The sequence below is a fragment of the Aphis gossypii genome, chromosome X, assembly GCF_020184175.1.
Source record: "Aphis gossypii isolate Hap1 chromosome X, ASM2018417v2, whole genome shotgun sequence".
NCBI classification, from domain to species: Eukaryota; Metazoa; Arthropoda; class Insecta; order Hemiptera; family Aphididae; genus Aphis; species Aphis gossypii.
This window is the reverse complement of record NC_065533.1, coordinates 29,548,797-29,570,711: the sequence shown is the minus strand read 5'-3', so window position 1 is coordinate 29,570,711 and position 21,915 is coordinate 29,548,797. Positions and strand designations below refer to the sequence as shown.

Sequence of the window (21,915 nt, the reverse complement as noted above, 5' to 3'; positions counted from 1 at the left end):
TTTTAGTGCTGAATGGGCTGTTCGACCACCTTCAAGCAAAGTTGCTGCGCGATTCCCGACGAAGCGAGTGCAAGTGCAATTTTATTTTGTGAGCGAATTGTTGCTAATATTAATGAAATCAAAAAAGTTTTTCCTGTACCACCAGGTGCATCTAAGAAGTAAATCCCTCCAGTTTCATCATTTGTTACTTTCATAAGAGTTTCAAATACATACTTCTGTTGTTCATTTAACAGTGGAAGATTTGTTTGAATTAATTCTTTCAAATCGTTGAGATCATACAGTCTTTCTCGATGCAACTCTTGGTTAAAAGCGTCATGCATTGGACGATTGGGCGCGGTCAGGCCTAATTGAATTAATAGTTTGTTTGACATTATCAAGCACATGTCCTCAATTGAAATCAATGCTTCATTGTAAATTTCTTCACTGATTTGTATATTTGGATTTCCCATTCTATTCTGTATTTGATACAAAATATCATCACACATATAATCTTTGTACTTGATCCACAAATCAATTGGGCTTGATGGGAAGCATGTAGATATGATTATAGAAAACAATGTTCGTATTTGATGAGCGTGTGATGATATTACAGCATCATTGAGAGTTTGATCCCAATGAGCGTCATTTTCAAGCAATTGCAAACGTTGACAGGCTTCTCTGTAGGATACACACAATTCACCATCAACAGTTCGTAACTGTTGGAATGATGTTGGGCCACGTACATTGACTAATAGCAGTCGTAAGTAAAAACATTCATCATTGCTTGGATGTACTGAATAAATCCGGCCAATCGCATCGGTGGAATATACATCTGTATATCCTGGAACTGGTTTTCCTTGTTTCCGTCGTATAAATCTCCTTGAGGATTGATTCCAGGTATAATATTTTGGCATTTCAGAATATAGCAATGTTTGTGCGAAATCATCGTTTTGGCATGTCTCAAAAAAACTGGTTAATGTAGTAGATGGTGGCTGAGCAGCTCTTTGTACTGCGTTCTGTGCTGTAAAATACACTCTTTGTCCATTTTCTAAATGCACAGCTAAGTGAACAACAGAAGGGTGTCTCTCATGAATAGGAAAAGAAAATATTCGCCAAACTGCTTCATTACTACTGACATAGCGGCCCATTTGGTATTGGGTAACTTCATCATTGGAATTCTCTGCACCAATTCCAATCACAGCCATATCACTCCCTTTGGCTACATATTTGCAAATGTATTTAATAGATTTCACTGAATGGCAAGATTCAACGTTGATGTGTGCTTTGAATGTCTTTGATAAAATGGGTGAATATGGAACAATCCAACGATTATCTATTTCAATATCTTGTTGATTTAATTTGACAATTGTTGATTTTCCATTGTCTGCTGTCGATCTGCGACGATACAATGGATAACCGTCATTACCAGTAATTGTTTCCGATATTAATGTCCGTGGATATCGTTTTGAACATTTACCATCCATCATACACGGTGAATTTTGATTAAGAGTTCCACAGGGACCATGTATCATGTTTTTGATAACTACCTCATGCAATCCAGGATCTACTTGTACATTAGGGATTTCAGCTGATATCACTGCATCAACTTCATTTGGCCTTATATTTTCAACCAACCAAATCAAAATGTGTGCATGTGGCAATCCTCGTTTCTGCCACTCCACAGAATACATCCAGCAGCGTGTCTCACCAAACACATTATGTTTTACGATGAAATCCATTAAAGATTTCAACTTTTGTCTAAAGACTCTGGCTGTAATATCATGACGATCAATGGGTGATTGCCCAGAGAATAACTCCTGATTGATTTCTATCCATTGCGGATTGCATGTAAATGTGATGAACAAATCTGCTGTACCATAATGACGAACATACGACATGGCATCTTGAGCATATTCGTGCATATGCCGAGGGCTTCCGATGTATGTTGCTGGAAGAATAGTCATCCGACCGACATTCTGTGCATTTCCATCAGTATTAATCGCATCTCGAAGGTGAATATACTCTTCAGATCGGAGTTTGGTTTGATTCAACCTGATGAATGTTAATCTTTCCGTTTCAATTTTAACATACATGTCAACAACATATTTGTGATATAATCGCCGACATTTCAATATGTGATTATCTTCATTTTCCCGAATCATTAGGCGGTATGAATAATAGTTCATTGAACTGACTTTTTTGTTGGTTTCAGAACCTGTAAATAGATTTTGTTTTAATAACATTCAAATATAAAATTAAAATACATAATATAATGACTGAGATATTATCGCCATAGCTAAACTAATATTTTAGTTACCTGCAATGGGATTTATCATTTTTATTGAGAAATCGTAGCCATCTTCACCTTGCCAAAATATAATGGGATATTGCAGTGCATCATATGAGCGGTGTGTTTCCTTTATACGTTGTAATTGATCATTCCGACGACGTAAAACAATATCACGGGATTCCAAGTTTTCTCCAACTACAACGATAGCAACTTCATCAATAGTTGGTGCATTAAAACGTCTTGTATGTTGACCTGCAGGTGTTTTATCAGCTCTGATTACAATTTTGTGATTATCGGATGGCATCAGATCCAGGGCAGTTTTAAACAATATAATCAATTGATTGTGCTGATGAAATAAAGTTTGTAATTGTTCTACAATAGACCTCTTTACTAAATTGTTATGTGCACAACGCAGATCAATTTCTTGTGGTGAATTGCCCATAAAATAAATTTGCAGGAATTTGTTGTCGCTATCTGACACTGGTAACAGTGAACCTGCTCTATGATATATTTGCCCTTGTATCTGTAAATAAAAAAAATATATTATGGTGTGGTATAAATTAATGGATTGTCGGTGATCAAACTTAAATAATTTTGATCTTAAAAAGTATATATTTAGTTTTAACTAATATCTATCAAATATAAAATATAATAAAAGTGTCACTGAAACTGAAACACCATAATATAATATGATGACTAAGTGATATATTTCGTAATGATTAAGAAATTGAAGATTAGTGACACATCTTAACTTTGGTGACAGAAAATTTTGTTCGCTAAAATAATTATGAGTAACTGCTATAATACATACCTTGAAAGTTGGCATAAAATTTTCCCGAACTACATTTGTTGCCACAAATGAAGTCATTTGAAAGCAATTGTTATATTGTTGGATATTTGTCAAAAAGTGTATAGAATCTGTTCCTATTCCTGAAACCAATGAGTACAATGGTTCTGGTGGTGGATCCAATGGTATCAATTTCACTTTACCATTTGCGCAACACAATCCATTGGCTTCGTTTTTGTATTTTAATGCCTTACAGTGTGAGCAAACCGAGTTCATAGAACCAATAACAACACATTGGTAGTTACTGTAGTCAATTGACACATCGTAACTAAAAGCAGCTCGATTCAAACTTGCTCGCGCTTCACGCGTTTGTGAATTAGATCGGTAATTAGCTTGGTTTGTAGCATTTCTGGTTCTTCTACCTAAATTGCTTCGTCTTATAGGAGGCATATCAAATATAAATTTTTTTTCACTAATCACGAACTAAACAAACACTAACTAACTAAACACTCTGCACAAAACACGATTGTTGGTTGCCATGGATACGATCAGTATTATATTATAAATATTATAGGAAGGGCTATTTTAAAAAGAAAAGGGCTATTTTTAGGGTTTTTCCAGCAATAATTCTAATTTTTCTAGCCGTAAAAACTATCCTTGGACTTCAACGAACATTTGCGAACATTTGCGTTGTTTGTATGTCTATTTGCATGCATTTTTAAAAACATTTTAAATAAATGATTTATTTTATTTAAATGGTTGCCATTGACTACCAAAAATAATTTAGTTGACTATTTGCTGGATAGATGGCGCCTCTTTTTTCATCACCACCTCGTCATATTTCTCTAACCCGATAACTTTCTCAAATTTTTCGTCCGTAAGAACCTTCTCCTGACAATTACGACCCAAACAAAAAAAGAATGAGCGAAATCGGTCCAGGCGTTGTTGAGTTATGCGCTTACTAAATTTTGCGATTCATTTTTATATATAAGATTATCTACTTATAGATAAAAATATTCCAGTAATATGGGAGATATCATGTTTATTGTATCTCATATCTTAATTGATTCTTTAACGAATACGTAGTTAATAAATATTGTGAATTTAGTATTTATAAAAAAATAGTATATTTTATTCGTGGTACGTCGAGTATCGACTATACAATCACATATAGTGATTGTTTATTAAACATATTATAGTGCATATTTTAATATTTTTTAAGGCATAGGTATTATAGCCATATTATTAGCCTTTTTAATGACATAAAAACAAAACAATGGCATTGTTAATATGCTTAATATTTATGAAATAAAATCTATAATATTTCCCAAGTAAACGATTTTTGACTATTCTTTTTTTTCAATATAGTTTTACTGCAAGATGGCGAGTAGAGATCGTGATCAGTATAGATCGTTCCCTTCAGGTCACCAAAAAAGATTAAAAAAACAAAAAAGAGAAGAATTTATTAAAAAACAAAGAGGCTCATTAGATAAATTAGGGTTTTTTAACTGCTCTCGACTACAACAAGTTTCATCTAGTGAAATAAAAAATCCTGCAGAAATTGAAGTAAAAATAAATACTAAAAATGATGTAGTGCAGACATCTGACGAAATTTTTAATCACAACGACAACGTTCAAAATCAAACTGATAGTGTTATAAGAAGCGTAGATATGTTCACAGAAGTAAAAGTGAAAATGTTGACGAATGAAAATGACCAAGTGAGAGATATAGAAATGAATAATAGTGAATTGAATGGTAAATTAGATGATCCTGGTTATTGGCCTTCTATTATTTCTAATGATATTATAGCAACTATTGTAACTTTAGGACCAATTCAAATTAATAATTACGATTTTCCCCAAAATGATGAAAAACCAGCAAGAAGGTTCACTGAAAAATACTATTATCGACTAATGCCAAATGGAGAAAATGTAAATCGTCCGTGGCTTATTTACTCTAAAAGACACAATTGTGTGTATTGTTTTTGCTGTAAGCTTTTTAACCATTATGTTAAAAATTGTAATTTTATTTCTAATGGCATTCAAGATTGGAAAAATTTGTCAACAAGTCTAAAGCATCATGAAAATTCTATGATTCATTATGAAGCCCTTAAAAAATGGAATGACCTAAAATATCGTTTAAAAACTAATCAAGTTATAGATAAAGCGCATTTAGCTTTAATTGAAAAAGAAAAGTTACATTGGAGAAGTGTTCTTAAAAGAATTTTAGCAGCTATACATTTTTTGGCGCAACATAATGATTCTTTTCGAGGATCATCTGATAAATTGTATACAGAAAAAAATGGGAAATTTTTAGGATTAATTGAAATGATGGAGAAATTCGATCCAATCATTTCTGAACATGTTCGTAGAATAAAATGTAAAGAGACTTTTGACCACTATCTTGGACCTGAAATACAAAATGAATTGGTTAATTTAATGGCTAATGAAATAAAAAAAAAAATTATTAGTTTGGTGCAGAATGCAAAATATTATTCAGTGTTGATAGATTGTACGCCAGATATAAGTCACAAAGAACAAGTATCCATTATGTTGAGAATTGTAAATTTACATACAGAAAATCAGTCTATTGAACCATGCGTAGAAGAATATTTTTTAGAGTTTATACACTGTACATCAACCACTGGGCTAAATTTGTCAAATATTCTTATTTCAAAACTAGCTGAGTACAAAATTGAGTTAAGAGATTGCCGAGGTCAAGGATATGACAATGGGGCAAATATGAAAGGTGAATATCAAGGCGTTCAATCACGTATAAAACAAAAGAATCCAAGAGCATTTTTTACACCTTGTGCAACTCATAATTTGAATTTATTACTTGGTGATATAGCTAAGAGTTCTGTAAAAGCTATCAGTTTTTTTGGAGTGATTCAAAAAATTTATTGTGTATTTTCATCATCAACTAGCCGATGGGACATTTTAAAAAAATACTGTAAACATTTGACATTAAAATCATTATCTGAAACAAGATGGGAATGCCGAGTAAACAGCGTCAAAGCTATTCGTTTTCAAATTTCAGAAGTAATTGAAGCATTAGAAGAAGTTTCGGAAACAACAAATGACCCAAAAACTAAATATGAAGCACATTCCCTTGTTGTAAACGAACTCGAAAGTTATGAATTTATTTTGAGTTTAGTGATTTGGTACGAAATACTTGTGGAAGTAAACATAGTTAGTAAGCATTTACAAAGTGAGAATATAGATTTGGAAATAGGCACAAAATTATTAGATGGATTAATGACTTTTTTAGAAAATTATAGAGAAAATGGTTTTGAAAAAGCGAAAAAAACTGCTAAGGAAATTGCATTGTCGATAAATATTGAGTGTACTTTCAAAATAAAAAGAGTAAGAAAAACCAAGACCTTTTTTGAATATGAAGAAACAAAGGACAAAAATACTAATGACGCTGAATTAGTATTTAAATATGATTATTTTTATGTACTTATTGATCACGCAATTTCTTCAATGAGAGAACGATTTACTCAATTTACTTGGTACAAAAATAATTTTGGCTTTTTATATAATATTAGAAAATTAAAATATATGGACGACGAATTACTAATGAAACATTGTAAGGATCTTCAAATTCTATTAACTGATGGTTCATCAAGAGATTTAGATTCAGTTGATATGTATTCAGAATTAATTATATTTCGAAATATTATTGATGATAATACAACAGTTCTTCAAGCGTTAACGTTGATAAAGAAATCACCTGGTAGTTTTCAAAACATTTCCATTGCTCTTCGAATTCTTTTGACTATCCCCGTTACTTCCGCTGGGGTAGAAAGATCCTTTTCTAAATTAAAGCTTATTAAAACATACTTAAGAAGTACGATGTCTCAAAACAGATTAAATTCATTGGCAACTATCTCAATAGAACACAAATTAGCAGTATCTGAAGAATATAATTCATTGATTGATGAATTTGCTAGTAAAAAAAGTAGAATAAAACGTTTTAATTAATACACAAATATTGAAATAATAAAATTATAATTTCAAAAGTTGTGTAAAATGTATAAGTATATTAGTTTTATACTCTTGTTTTCTATATAATATTATGTTTGAATGTTTTGAGTTTTGATAAAATTAAGATTTTTTTATGATTTTTGTATTACAAGTAAAATAAATTTATCACATATTTTTGAGTTGATCTTTTTTTAGTAAGTAATATTTATAACATTATGTATAATCAAAAATATTAATGTAAATCGTGAAAAATTATACACTTAACACCAAAAAATAACTTATTGTTGCCTAGGGCCTCGCAAAATATAGCGACGGCACTGATTATTATGTTTCGGTGCTTATGTAACTAATAATTAAATAAGAAAACGATTATTCATAAATAAGGTCAAGATGTTTTGTTTATTTTTTTTTTACTTTGAGTGTTTTATATTAACTTTTATTTTTTAATTAAATTGTTTTTTGTTGTTTTTAATGTGTAGGTACAAAAATACAAAAGTACAAATTACTGTAGTTTTATGATTATAATTATTATATTTAAATAAACATACAAAATAAAAGGTAATAAAAATTATTTTAAATTATGTCATACAACAAAAAAAAAAAAAAATTGGAAAAAAAATAAGTGTATTTAAAGCACCTAAATTAAAAAAAAATATTTTTTAAATCTCAATATAATTTTTGATTATCATATTCCTATTTGATTATTTGTTACGTATTATGTTATTTAAAATACAGAGCTTGAGTTATACCCAGAAAAAATAAAATGCTTCTCCAAAGGCGTGCTCAGGCCTCTTTTTCAGGGTATGCAAAACACTGCCACTGGTGTGCCCTAAAAGTTATTTTAAGAATGTAAAATTCTAATAATTTATATACTTACACAATACACAAATATTGAAAAGTCTTACTGTTTAATTAAAAAAATATTGTAACATATACTATGACAAAATATAAAAAGTATGTATTACACAAATACTTGGTAGTTAATAAAATAATAATTAATAACTAGATATTTCAATTTATTAATAGCACCCGGCCATAGGTATACATCCGACGGAACTTAGCATAACAATCGCCTTATTATGATTTTAATACGTGAATCAAACGTTGTCACTGCCGTTAGTCTGATATCATTTCTATCATTTTTTTATCATTATAAATATTTTAATATATGTACTTATTACTTTTCTTGTGCATACAAGTTTTTTTTCTTGTGTCGATTTTCGACCCTCAAAGAGCTTCAGGGTATGCAGCTTCATACCCTGCATATCCCCTGCGCACGCCTATGTCACAGAAAGGTGTTGTGTGTGAATTGAATTTTGAGGAGAATGATATTCTACTTTTTGACGAGACTATCTTAGATGATAGAATAGGTAGTCAATAAAATTAAAAGCAGGAGCAGTTCCTGTAATTTTTCAATTGGTATTCTTAACTTATCTGCCATTGACCAGCGTTGAACCTGACCAAGAGGTTCTGAACCAATGTAGTTCGAAACTAAATGCACAGTTTTATTGTCAAACCATTTACATGCAACAATTGCATTTGTGGTATCGATTTTTGTGTCATAAGATCCTCTTCCTGACTTTTTGAGGTTTTTATCATTTTAAAACTGATACCCTGAGAACCTGTTCGATCTGACAGTTCCAACACCTAAAATCCCATGACTTTTTAAACTTACTATCAAATTGTAAGAAGTAAACCAATTGTCAAAACTCAGCTTGAAGTTCTTGTTCTTAGGTATTATTTCAGATAAATGAATCACAATATCTCCAATCAGCCCAAGATTAGTATTTGACTTCACTGTCCCTTTGCCAATATAAATTTCAAAATCATGTACTATACCTGATTTTGAAGCCAAAGCAAACATTTTGATGCCCCATTTATGTGATTTTGACTTGTTGTATTGCTTCATAGAACTTCTACCTTTAAAAGGTATAATAATTTCATCTATTGCCAAATGTTCTTCAGGTTCTATTAATTTAAAATTATGTTGTATAGCATCAATAAATGGCCGAATTTTAAAAAGTTTGTCATGTCTAATATCTGTGATGGAAAACAATTAGTGTTGTCATTAAAATGTACATGTGTATGTAAAGCAGTGAATCGATTACGTGACATTGTATCACTAATCATAGAATATTTTGTATACTGTGCCCAATACATTCTGTAAGCAGGCATTTTAATTACAGACATACACATATGCATACCAAAAAACTGTTCCATTTTATTAGAATTTGTATTGATACTACTGCCATTTTTTTGTACAGAATACAAATTAGTTTGGTAAACAATATTTTCTACAATTTTTGAATCGAATAACTGTTTAAAATATTCCAATGGAGTATATGGTTCTACAGGGGGAGCAGACATCATATTATTAAATGGATTATATTTTTGGTTTTCCCAAGAACCTGTTACCCAATTAGCTGGTAACTGTTCTTCATTTTCTTTTTCAACATCGGCTTCTTCAGTATTGTCACTTTGGTTTAATAAATCTTGTGTTAAAGATATTTCACCATCTAAGAGGCATTGTTCTCTTTCCTTAAGTTTAAAAGATATTAAAGAAAAAATGAACATTATAAAAATTACAATTTATTTCCCAAATTGTCCATTTCAGCATTAATCAAATCTATAAACTCTATAATATAATTTTCAGCAATATGTTTTGTAATAATTTGTTCTTCATTGAGATCATCATCATTAAAATCTTCTATATCAGACATATCTCCTCTAAGGAGATTTTCTATTTCAGCATCATTTAGAGCCATAGTAGAAATGTACTAAAAAAAATAAAAGTAATATATGCACAATAACAAATATACTCGTATAGAACCAATGATGCCAATTGGAATCATCAAATAACATTCTCGTAACAGCCAAAATAACAATAAAACAATTAAACTAAAGACACTTTTAGAATAATCTGCGTGTTTTACTTAAGAAAAAGTAATTGCAAGCAAAATAAAATATAAATTACTTACCGAAAATTGAGGAAATAAATCTAAAAGTAGTTCCCGTTGTAACGGTTGAAAAAATTTGACAACAACAGATAATAACATTATCCATGATCACGTTATCGTTAAACGTCTGAAAGGGTTAAGTTCGCTTTCACGTTTGTTTGTCTGTAATCAAATCTTGTGCGCTCGATTTGAGGCACTTTTTGAAGATGAAAAATTCTGAAAATTAGTATAGACCTTGGTCTTGGATGACTATACAATAATCCGTTGTCATTTTGGGACACGGACCTCCAGATAGGCGATAACGGGTGTGCAAAGTCATCTCCGAGGAAGTCAAGGTACGAAAATAATATATCTGCTCAAGCTGCAGATCCTTAAAAGTGTGTGGTGCATCATACAAAACATTTAAAGCCGAGAAAAGTCTCACATACACTTCTTTGTTCAATCCTATTTATAAGATAGAGACTGGGAGTATATGTCAAGTGTAAGAGCACCACACACTTTTAAATTTGTCATCAGTAAATTTTTCATTATTTTTAAGTATTATTTTAAGTGTCTTTTTAGTGCAATTTTAAAATTTTTTTTTAATATGTTTTTATAGAAAAGTGTGTTTTTAAAAATTTTATTTTTTATTTTTTTATTTTCTAATTTTTAGTTGAAAGTAAATTTGTACTGATTATATTTTTGTTTTAAAGATTTTTAATTGATATTTTTTTTGCAATTGATATTTTTCATTCTTTCGATTTCATCCAACGCGTCAACGTCACAGGATATCTTTCCCGTTATTTTTGAAGCGTCCAATTCTTCGATACGAAGTCCATCGAGGCTACGAACTCTGCTAATAATGACGTACGCTTGACCTTGTACGAATAGTTTCTGTCCCAAGTAAACAACAGCATAATCGACTGTGGTGCCCTTCATTTTACGGGTTGTTTTATTAAAGGCAGCATACGGCGCTCGGCAGTTCCGTAACTGAATTTTGCTGGAAATTGTATTGATTTTGGTTTGATCAGGTGGATCCCATCCACGCTACTATTACGTCCGGTATGTCCTGCTTGTAAATCTGACCTCTGTGGAAGCCACCAGCCCATTTCAGTTCCGTTACAATACCTATTGCTCCATTGACTAAGCCTTTTTATACATTGATGTTAGATCTGAGCATCACTTTTGCTTCCACAAATATTACCAGCTCTTTCGGCAATCCTCCGGTCTTGTTGATGCCATCCGATATAACGGTGTCGATTGAATTTTTTAACGGCCTAGTGGCATTGACCAAAGAATCTTGAGCTCGAATAGTAAACATTTTGACATTTTTTTTCTTGAAAGTATTGTAGTACTTTATTATTGTGGGCCTCCACTTGCTTGTTGGTCGGGTAAATGCGCATAGCCTTCTCTACAGAGAATTCCCCGTCCGTCTCTGTACTAACCCGACACATCAACACGGACCTGTGACTTGTCATTAGCTCTCCAATTCGCAGCGCATTGAGAACTTTAATGAAAGTTGTATCACCGTGCTGCCTCATATTTTGCGTCAGCTCAATCAAAGTGAATAATTCCCACAAATGTGTAGCCGGTATCATGTGTCTGGGCTGACGGAAAACTGGTTGTCCCTTCACTGGCGGTATCTGCATCAGATCGCCAAACAGCAATACATTAATTCCTCCGAACATTACTTCGGGACTCTTCAATTGTCGCAGTCGAGACTCGATCATGCACAGCATTTCGTATGGCACCATAGAAATTTTGTCAATGAAGATAAACTCGACATCTTTCCATTCTAGCAGCATGTGTTGAAGATATTGACCAGACAATAGTGGCATTTGTACGATTCTACAGTCCTTCTACGCAGGTGATTTGAGCATACTGTGCAGAGTCGATCCTCTTACTAGTCTCGCTGCGACTCCTGATAAAGCACCGACCTTGACTACTGATTTACCGTAACATCTGTTAACCTGGTCCTTGAGCAGTTTAAATAGGAAAGTTTTACCCGTTGCTGCCTGACCGGTTATAAACAGGTGCAACCGGTTGTTACTTCCTCCCATCTGTTCGAAAATACTCCTTGTGATGAGATTCAAGGTTTCTTGTTGTACAATATTCATGGCACGGAGAGCTTGATTGAATTGTTCATCATCCATTCGATTTTCTATTGGCTCGACGAATTCCTCTTGTTCTTGGAGCAATTCAGCTGGGTTTGCTTGGTGTTTATTGTCATTTTTTGTATACATATAGTTAACTCAAGTAATATTTGTGCCCAAGAAATTATTTATAATTATTTTGAAGTAGGGCACACATTTATATCAGCCGATAATTGTCATCATCAAGTGGAACTATCTTTAAAACATTAAAAGAAAACTTATGATTTTGAAGATTTTTCTGATGCAGTAGGAGCGTCTAACAAAGGAAATGTACACTTAAAAAAATGAGTTATTTTGATTTGTTTCAATGGAAAGATTATAAGGCACAACAAAAAGATATTTGGTCTAAATTTGCAGCCACCACTGTGCGTACAACAAATAGTCGTGAATCCTATCATGCTGTACATAACCGAAGATTTTATAGTCCCCATCCTAATATTTTAGATTTTGTGTACGAACTATTACAAGTACAATTTGAGACACATATTATAAACTACAAAGTACAATACAAAAAAAGAAAATCGAGCTCGGTAAAGAAAAATACTTAAGAAAAAAATTGATGAAATATAATAATAATGTAATAATTCGATTAGAATTTGTTAAATGTTTATCATTTAAGTCTTTACCTACAGCATAATGTTTTATACCATTAACATTGTTATTAACATTTTTTAAATTAATCATTTATACCATATTATATTATTTATTTAGAACATAATATTATAAAAACCGCATATATTTTAATTTATATATTTTTTCTGGGACTCAACTTACCTAATACCTTTTTTTATCGGGACTCAACTTATCTACAACCATTTTTTTATAACCACATTGTTATCTAAGACATAACCATAAATAACTAAAGCTACAACTGTTTAATTAAATTAAATACTTAATTTAAACTAAACATACTTGTAGTAAACTTATTTGTCTCTGGGACCATAATTACAATTCCTGGCCATAGCGGATACTTTCCGGTCTTAGCCCACACCATATCTCCAATACTAAATCCATTTCTTTTTCAATTATTGGAATTATTTATGACTGTTGGAGAGGATTTTCCATTGCTTTTTTTGTTCAATGTTAAATTTATTGTGTTATAAGACTCACCCAAAGATAAATCGAGCTCTTCATTAAACTTCCTCTTATTAGATACTCGACCATATCTGCTTTTTTTTAAATCTTCTGTCTTCGCCATTTCTTTAATCTAGATTAAAGAAATCATATGATAAAATAAAAAAAAATAATAATAGAAAAACTGTACTAATAAATTAAGAAATGCTAAATCATAGGAGTGTATAGACTTTAAACAGAGAAAAGAATCTCTTTTACAAATAGGGAATAATATTTTGTAAATACATACAAATTTCTTGATTTTCTGTTTATACGTACATGATACATTATAAGTAATTTTATTCATTTTATAATTTCACATGAAATAATGATTATTTACAGTAAATTTTTAATGTTTAAATGATCTTGATACTAATATAGTTTAATTATATTTCATTTTAACACGTTAGTTGCATAGCATATATGAGTATACTTGCCTTAATACTGAAAAAATGATTATACAAGTTTTCAAAAATTTTAAAATGAAATTAATTAAATATTAACAAAAAACGTTCACATAATTATGGTAGATAATAACAAAATCTTATTAATTATTTATATTGCTTACCAAATTATAGTGAATTTAATAATGAGGAAAATTTTGCCAATTGACGTAATTATTAAATGTAAGTAATGTTAATTAATGTCATTTGGCCTCATTCACAATTAATGTTTAAGTTAAACACTTGTACTAAAATATTTTAACATAATATTATAATCTTTAATTTTTTCTAAAGAATAAACTTCAACCTAAATAATAATTGATTTGTTTAAACAAATACATAGAAAAGAAAATTCTTTTCGGTAATCTTTGTTTCCTAGGATTTATTTGTTTGAACTGATGAAGCCCTGGTTTCCTATAACCAGGGCTTAAATAATTATTTTCATGTTAAAGTTCATGAATGAAAAATACTCATGTATACTATTTTTTTTTTTTTTTTTTTTATTAAGTTTTGTAAGATTTTGCTATTTTACCAGTCGTTCCTATTTGTAATTATGAGTTTTTTACAAGTTATACTATTTTAAAGACAAAACAAAAAGTACTATCATATTAATAACTTGTAACAGGTATAGTAGCAAAATCTAAATTTTTTTTTTACAAATCTAGCCAGAATACATTAATTTAGTTGATGTACTTGGAACAATGAATACTTTTTAAAACTTTAATCTTAGCAATAAGATATTCACGAGATATAAAATAAATATTGTAGCACTTATTATTGTATGTAAGGAATTGGTTTGGGTAAAATTCTAAATTAAGTACTATTATCATACAAAAATTGTCTTGATTATACCAATTTATAGACTTATTTATTTATCAAAGGTTAAGTGAGGGGCGACAATGCAAAACGTGCTATTGCAAAAAATATCAAAATTGAGTTATACATCATTTCTGATAGTAAAAACCACGTGGAATCGAATGGCGTGTTCAGATTTGGCCAAAACGTACTATTTCCTGTATATATTTAATCTTAGAGTTTCATGATTTCTGCAAAATGCACCATTTCCATCGCTAAAATCGTTTCAAAAAGAACTATTTCCAAATTACATCAAAAGTACTATTTCCCATGCTATTTAGTGTTAACTTAATAATTATTAAAGCAAAACGTACTATTTTTTAAATTATGTGCAAAACGTATTATTTCCAGATTGAAGCAAAACGTTATATTTCCCATGTTAAAATGTAGCTGTTCTAAATTAATTATTTGCAAAACGTACTATTTCCAAGAGTAAAAAATGAAGTTTACATTTCAATTTAATTAATTATTTCTTTAATTATTTCATGGTGATATAATATGGGACTACATTATTTTATTTTATTTATTAGTTGATGCAACTGATAAAATTCAGTATATGTTTTGGTGTGGAATGGTTATCTCAAATTTTTCCCACCAAAAGTTTGTAGGATGACTATCATGGTATTATAATAATACAATTCACTTACTGTTTTCTTTACTGGTTCATAGTTTAAATTTCCTACTAATAATTGTATGTACTATTTATTAATGTTTTATTTGCAACAAGTTAATTTAGTAATTAGGTATTTAAAATGTTCAATTCAAGAACCATTAAAATGACCGCATGTGGTTTGAAAAAAAAAATGATACTCAAACTATAAACTATAAAATAAATAAACTATGTTAAAATTAAAGTATGTGTTGTTTTTATTTTTATTTGTATGATTATGAACTTCGTTTTTAATGATTATAAAATAAAGTTTTATTATTTATAAAGATAATACAAACCATTGTAGCAATTTAACAGTAAAAAAAAATATATAGTATTTGTTTTTTCATAAAATATTTGATTATGAAAAATAAAATTCTAGGTCGTTTTGTTAAACAAATAGCTAATAAAAAAATATATCTACCTACTAGGGTGGTCCTTAATTTCACACCTTTGAATTTTAATTGCTGGACCCTCCATTTTTTTTTATTATCATATAAAAGTTATATCGTAGAAATTTGGGCAAAATTACTCATCCCTTTCCCCTGCCCCAAGAGGGTTGAATATTAGCCAAAGGGTAGTTTAATGGTTTTTTATATTTTCTTCGAAAAATATTAGATTTATCATAAAAATGTATGGAAACTTAATTGTAGAACAAATTATTTTCTATAAAAAATATATTTACAACATTTTTCGTAAATCTAATATTTCCCTCTTAAAAATGAATTCTTTTGATTTTTTTCACAAAATTTAATTTTTTACAGTGGTTTTATTTTATACATATAATATTAATAATATTTATGTAATATTAAACGAAATAGTTTAAGGTGTATTTCTAAGTACTAAGTAGTTTTATCTTCAAATATCGAACTCAAAAATTCCGTTCAGAATGGAAAACTGATAGTAGACTTAGAGATTGGATTGAATAAGACGCCGACGAGCTTAAAGCAAGGTGTAAATTTTGCAAAGTATCTATGGTTGCCGAATTAACTGTAATCAAAAACCATTGGAAAGGAAAAAAACACACGAGCATTATAAGTAACGCGTCAAAACAAAAATCAATGATGTGTTTTACATCTAAAACCCCTATAGTTCAAAATAAAATCAATAAGTCTGTGCAACAAGCCGAAATTAAATTGGCTGGTTACTTCGCAGAACATAATATTCCATTCCTAGCATCGGATCATTTGACGGATTTGTTGAAAGACTTATTCCCCGATTCAGGTATTATATTTTTAAGCATTTGTTTCATTAAACATACCTAAGGTTTTGAAATTGAAAATTTCACTTATTTTTCTAATAATTGGATTTGCTAACATTATATGTATAAGTTATTTTTTAGATTAAGTATTATTATTCTATTATGTATAACAGATATTGCTAAATCAATATCGATGAAGCGTACAAAGACCACAGCAATCATCAAAAATGTAATAGGCGCCACACAGAAGAATGAACTTGCTAGTATACTAAAGGGTTACTGCATAATGTCTTTAGTTCAAATAATCCATCTTCGGCAAATGCTGAGCATTTATATAATGGGTTATTAAAAACTTTGCATGATTTTAATATACCGTTGACAAATATTATTGGTTTTGGTTCCGATGGCTGTAATGTTATGATGGGAGAGCATAACTCAGTTGCTTCTAGACTACGAGACTCTTGCCCAGGCATATTTATTATGAAGTGTGTATGTCACTCTGCACATCTCTGCGTGAGTGAAGCCTGCAAATATTTGCCAAGGTCTTGTGAAGACTTGGCAAGAAACATTTACAATTTTCTTAAAAGTAGTTCCAAACATCAAAGTGAACTTGTTCAATTTCAAAGATTCATGGATATTGAACCCCACAAAATCCTTCACCCATCGCAAACACGATGGTTATCGCTTGGGGCTGTAGTGTCAAGACTTTTGGAGCAGTGGGAAGCATTAAAGTTGTATTTTACTGATGCATACTTGGCACAACGGTTAATAGCAACGGTGCAAATTTACCACAATCTTAATGATCCGTTTATGAAACTATTCTATTATTTCCTTGATTGGATTCTTCCGATGTTCAATAAGTTAGTATAAGTAAACAGTGACTTAAGTATTGAAGATTAATTTTTATCTTTAAATTTATTCCATTTTTAGATTTAATAGTTTTTTCCAAACCAAGGAAGTTGTTGTGAATGACTTACACGAGATGATAGTTGAACTGTATACTGAAATTCTTCAATGTTTTCTTAAAAAAGATTATGTATTTAGAACTCCGCTAAATGACATTAATCCTAAAAACGGCCAATACCAACTGATAAATAGCCAACTATACTTGGGCATAAATGTATTGAGACATAAAGAAAAAGCAGAAATTGTTAATGATCCATCTCGTTTGAAAGATTTTTATGAAAAGTAATTTATTTATTTATTTTTTTTTTATTAATTATTACATTTTCTTTTATGTAATCTTTGTTCATTTCAGGTGTAGACAATTTTTACAGTCGGCTACTGTAGAAATAAAAAAACGATATAACATGAGCGACCCTGTATTGTCGAAGTTAAAAATGTTAAAACCCATCAATGCTATTTCATTAAGCTTCAGAGATGAAACACCATCATTAATGCCAAGAATTTTACCAGAGGATAACACACAACTTATGCAATCTATTGACAGCCAGTGGCGTAGACTGCCTCTTACATTAGTTGGTTTAAAAGATTATATTGATATCAAGTATCCTGATTTTTTTTGGTAATTTTTTTTTTCATAACAATATGAAATCCCTATTGGTATTAACATACTAAACAAATAACTACATTTTTAGGTCAGCAGTCAAACACATTGGTGACTATGGAGAGTTAGCTGATTTCGCACTTTCGGTTTTAAGTTTACCACATGCCAACGCTGATTGTGAAAGGGTGTTTTCAACAGTTAACTGCATGAAGACAAAACTCAGAAATAAGTTAAACACAGATACCATAAACGGGGCCCTTCATACAAAGCAGCACATAAAAGGTGGAAGGGAAAGTGGTAAAACGTGTGTTAACTTCCAACCAAACGATGAAATGTTTAGTCGAATGACAAAAAACATTTTATATCCTAAGACTAATGACAACAAAGGTACCACTGACAATATTTTTATTGCTTTAAGATTTGATGATAATGAGGAAGAAGACTAATGAAAACCATTGTGATAGATTAATTTTAATGTGTTTATATTTTTAAGTTTTTCTAGTTCTATTGTTTTATTTTATATGGTTTAATATGGTTCTTTAACTTAGATTTTGTTGCTTTGTCCATAAGTTAAATGTTTTTCTTTTTTATGTTTTTGTTAATTTGATTCATGTTATAAACTTATATATTTATAGTATCAAACAGACTGACTATTTTTTTAGTATTAATTATTTATTTATATAGTTGTTATGTGATAAATATTGTATAATATACGTTATTCTTATAAATGTAATAAAAAGTGTAAAGTTAATTTTTTGTTATATTTTTTCAATTTCAGATCTCAAGAATCTATTTCAATTTAATCAATCACCTTTAAAACTGTTAACCTACTACAACTTTTTCATACAAAATTATTTGGATAAATTGTGATTATTGTTAACTTCAGTGTTAAATTTTAAAAAGAAAAATTATATTTTGCTAATAGCGTCTCTTAATAAATGTTATATTTAAAATTTTGAATTTCTCATTTGTCCTACTTTTATCCTATCAAATAATTTAAATCAATGCTTAGAAATTATCAGATTTGAGACAACAATAATAAAAGCATTCTATATGTTTAACGCAATACCAAAAAAAAATTAAGATTAAAACTACAATATACCTATCACAGTATTTTATAATTTATCGTCCAGTCTAATCTTAGATCATATACATATGATTAAAATATATTATAATATGATCTAAGAGCACGATTTAAGATTTTTAAATCGTGTCTAAGAAGTAAGTCTAATACTGAGGTAAACGGGTAAACCAATTGTAATAACACGGGTTTAAGATATAAATATTAAATATAAATAATACTATCTAGTATCTATAAACCGTGGATCAAACCGTGCAAATATAACTATTCATCATTGAGATAGATAAGACTACTTGTATATACACAGAATAAAGTATATACAGTAACCCCTCGTTATCCGCGGTTTTTTTATCCGCGGTTGGGTCCACGATAACATATTATTAATGCGATTGCGATAATGCGATAATCATTATTCCACGAACACTGTAGAAATTTATTTTTGACAATTGTAGATAATTATTGTTATATCGCTAAAGGTATAACACATATACATTATATATACTTATTGCAGATAAACCACAAAAAGTTACCTACACATGCACGTTAATAATCGTCAATTACTCAGTTGTAAGGTGATATTTGTGCGTGACACGTGTACAACAGTGTTTAATAAATTTAGTAGCGAAAATATTTTTAAATGGCTTCTCAATGTAAAATGTCAATAAAAAGGAGAAGAAATGTTTTATCACTCGTTCAAAAAATTGAAATTTTGGACAAATTAAAAAATGGTGATACTGTAGCGTCAATTGCTAGAACGTACAAAATGAATGAGTCTAGTGTTCGAGAAATACGTAAAAATGAAGAAACAATACGACGCAGTGTTATGGAAAGTGCTCCTATTTCCAATAAAACGTGTTTTATTACGCGTGATGTTATGGTGGAGAAAACTGAAAAAGCCTTAAATATTTGGATTGAAGACCAGACCCAAAAAAAAGTTCCTCTCAGTTCTATAATTATACGGGAAAAAGCTAAACAAATTCATCAGCATTTTACAAGTTCATCGCAGGAAGACGGCAAAAACTCGTCGTTTCTTGCAAGCAAAGGCTGGTTTGAAAAATTCAAAAATCGGTGTAACCTTCACAATGTCAAGCTAGTCGGCGAGTCTGCCTCTGCAGATCATTTAGCAGCTAAGAATTTTCCGTTAGAGTTGAAAAATGTTATTGAACAGGGAGGTTATACACCTGAACAGGTATTCAATGCAGACGAAACTGGTCTTTTTTGGAAAAGAATGCCATCAAGAACTTTTTTATCAAAAAATGAAAAAACAGCACCCGGATTTAAGGCTGCTAAAGATAGACTAACCTTATTGCTTTGTGCCAATGCTTGTGGTTTTATGATGAAGCCAATGGTCGTTTATAAGTCACTTAACCCAAGAGCCTTCAAAGGTAAAGATATGAATCACTTGCCTGTGTTTTGGAGAGCAAATAATAAAGCTTGGGTTACAGCACAGATTTTTAGTGATTGGTTTAAGAACTGTTTTATTCCTCAAGTGGAGACGTACCTAAAATTAAAAAATCTCCCTTTTAAAGCTTTATTACTGACTGACAATGCCCCAGGCCATCCTTCCTCATTAGAACTTCAGCATTCTAACATTAAAGTCATGTTTTTGCCTCCAAATACCACCTCACTCCTTCAACCATTAGATCAAGGGGTGATCGCAGCTTTTAAGGCTTATTACGTAAGAAGAACTTTTAAACGTTTATTAAAAAACATGGAAGAAGATCCAAAACTCACTGTCACACAAGGATGGAAAAATTATAACATCGCCGAATGTCTTGTCAACATCAAAGAATCACTTGACGAAGTTCAACACTCCACTATAAATGCTTGTTGGCGAAAGTTATGGCCGGAAGTTGTGTTTTTCGATAAAATTGACGATCTGAGCACCACTGTGAATCAAATCGTAGGAATTGCTCGAGACGTAGAAGGTTTTGATGAGATAAATAGAGACGACATAGAAGAAATGATGAATAACTATGATCAAGAACTTACGTTGGAGGAGCTGGAAGAAATTACCGCAATCCAAAACGAACCAAAACAATTTAACCAGGAAGAAGAGGAAGAAGAGCCTGTGAAGCTGGATTTTTCCTCTAAATCAATCAATGAGATTTTTTCATTGGCAAACCAACTGACTGAACGAGTTCTTGAGACAGATCCACTCACTGAAAGAGCATTAAAGTTCAAAAGGGGAATCCAAGAACTGTTGGTGCCATACGAAGAAATTCGCAAAGACGTAGAAAATAAAAGGAAACAAACATCTATTACTAATTTTTTCCATCCTTCTTAATATGTTGATATAGATAATAATAATAATAATAATAATAGATAATAAATAAATTAGTTTTATGAATAAAAAATTATTAATTGATTTTTAAAATTAAAAAAATTTAACATAACCTCCTTTTTTACATTAATTTATGGTCTCGTTATCCGCGGTTTCGTTATCCGCGCAGATTTACTGGAACGTAACCTCCGCGGATAACGAGGGATTACTGTATAATATATAAATTATACTCATAGACCATAGATATCTATGCTCATAGACCTTATACTAGTATAAGGTATATGATTATACTTAATTGTTAACTATCTCGATGCTATTAATTATAAATATCAATTATCAATAAAAATATAATATAATATTATCAATATCAGAATGAAAAAATCTGATAAAAATGAAGCATAATATTTTAGCACAGGATTATGAATTAATCTCATATCTGTGATCTGTGATTTTAAAAATTATCAATTTTATTGTACCATGGTAAAATTATCGTATTTTCTTGTAAGTGTCTATCGTACATCGTACAATTGGCCCAAATTATCGTATGTGTACGATAATTATCGTACGGATGGCAACGCTGCCTACAAGCAAAATAAATAATGTCTCTGTTCAATTTCTGCTCCAAAAGTGTAGATGCCCCATTTAGT

General features: G+C 30.4%; 4 protein-coding genes across 4 annotated transcripts; 3 read left to right on the top strand and 1 right to left on the bottom strand.

Moving 5' to 3' along the window:
* Positions 1–2: 2 nt before the first annotated feature.
* LOC126552455 (uncharacterized) lies at positions 3–3,506 on the bottom strand. The gene is made up of 3 exons (XM_050207152.1): positions 3,081–3,506; positions 2,297–2,852; positions 3–2,194 (listed from the first exon to the last, which is right to left on the bottom strand). Exons 1-3 carry the CDS (start codon positions 3,504–3,506, stop codon positions 3–5), a joined length of 3,174 nt encoding a protein of 1,057 aa, XP_050063109.1.
* A 1,221-nt stretch (positions 3,507–4,727) lies between these two features.
* On the top strand, positions 4,728–7,879 carry LOC114126534 (uncharacterized). The gene is made up of 6 exons (XM_050207151.1): positions 4,728–5,046; positions 5,104–5,436; positions 5,557–5,805; positions 6,097–6,491; positions 6,654–7,011; positions 7,782–7,879. Exons 1-6 carry the CDS (start codon positions 4,728–4,730, stop codon positions 7,877–7,879), a joined length of 1,752 nt encoding a protein of 583 aa, XP_050063108.1.
* An 8,705-nt stretch (positions 7,880–16,584) lies between these two features.
* Positions 16,585–18,349, top strand: LOC114121778 (uncharacterized). The gene is made up of 4 exons (XM_050207150.1): positions 16,585–17,256; positions 17,327–17,584; positions 17,655–17,921; positions 17,995–18,349. Exons 1-4 carry the CDS (start codon positions 16,814–16,816, stop codon positions 18,347–18,349), a joined length of 1,323 nt encoding a protein of 440 aa, XP_050063107.1. The 5' UTR covers positions 16,585–16,813.
* Positions 18,350–19,858: 1,509 nt separating this feature from the next.
* On the top strand, positions 19,859–21,271 carry LOC126552454 (tigger transposable element-derived protein 1-like). The gene has a single exon (XM_050207149.1). The coding sequence runs from the start codon at positions 19,859–19,861 to the stop codon at positions 21,269–21,271; it is 1,413 nt and encodes a 470-aa protein (XP_050063106.1).
* Positions 21,272–21,915: the final 644 nt, after the last annotated feature.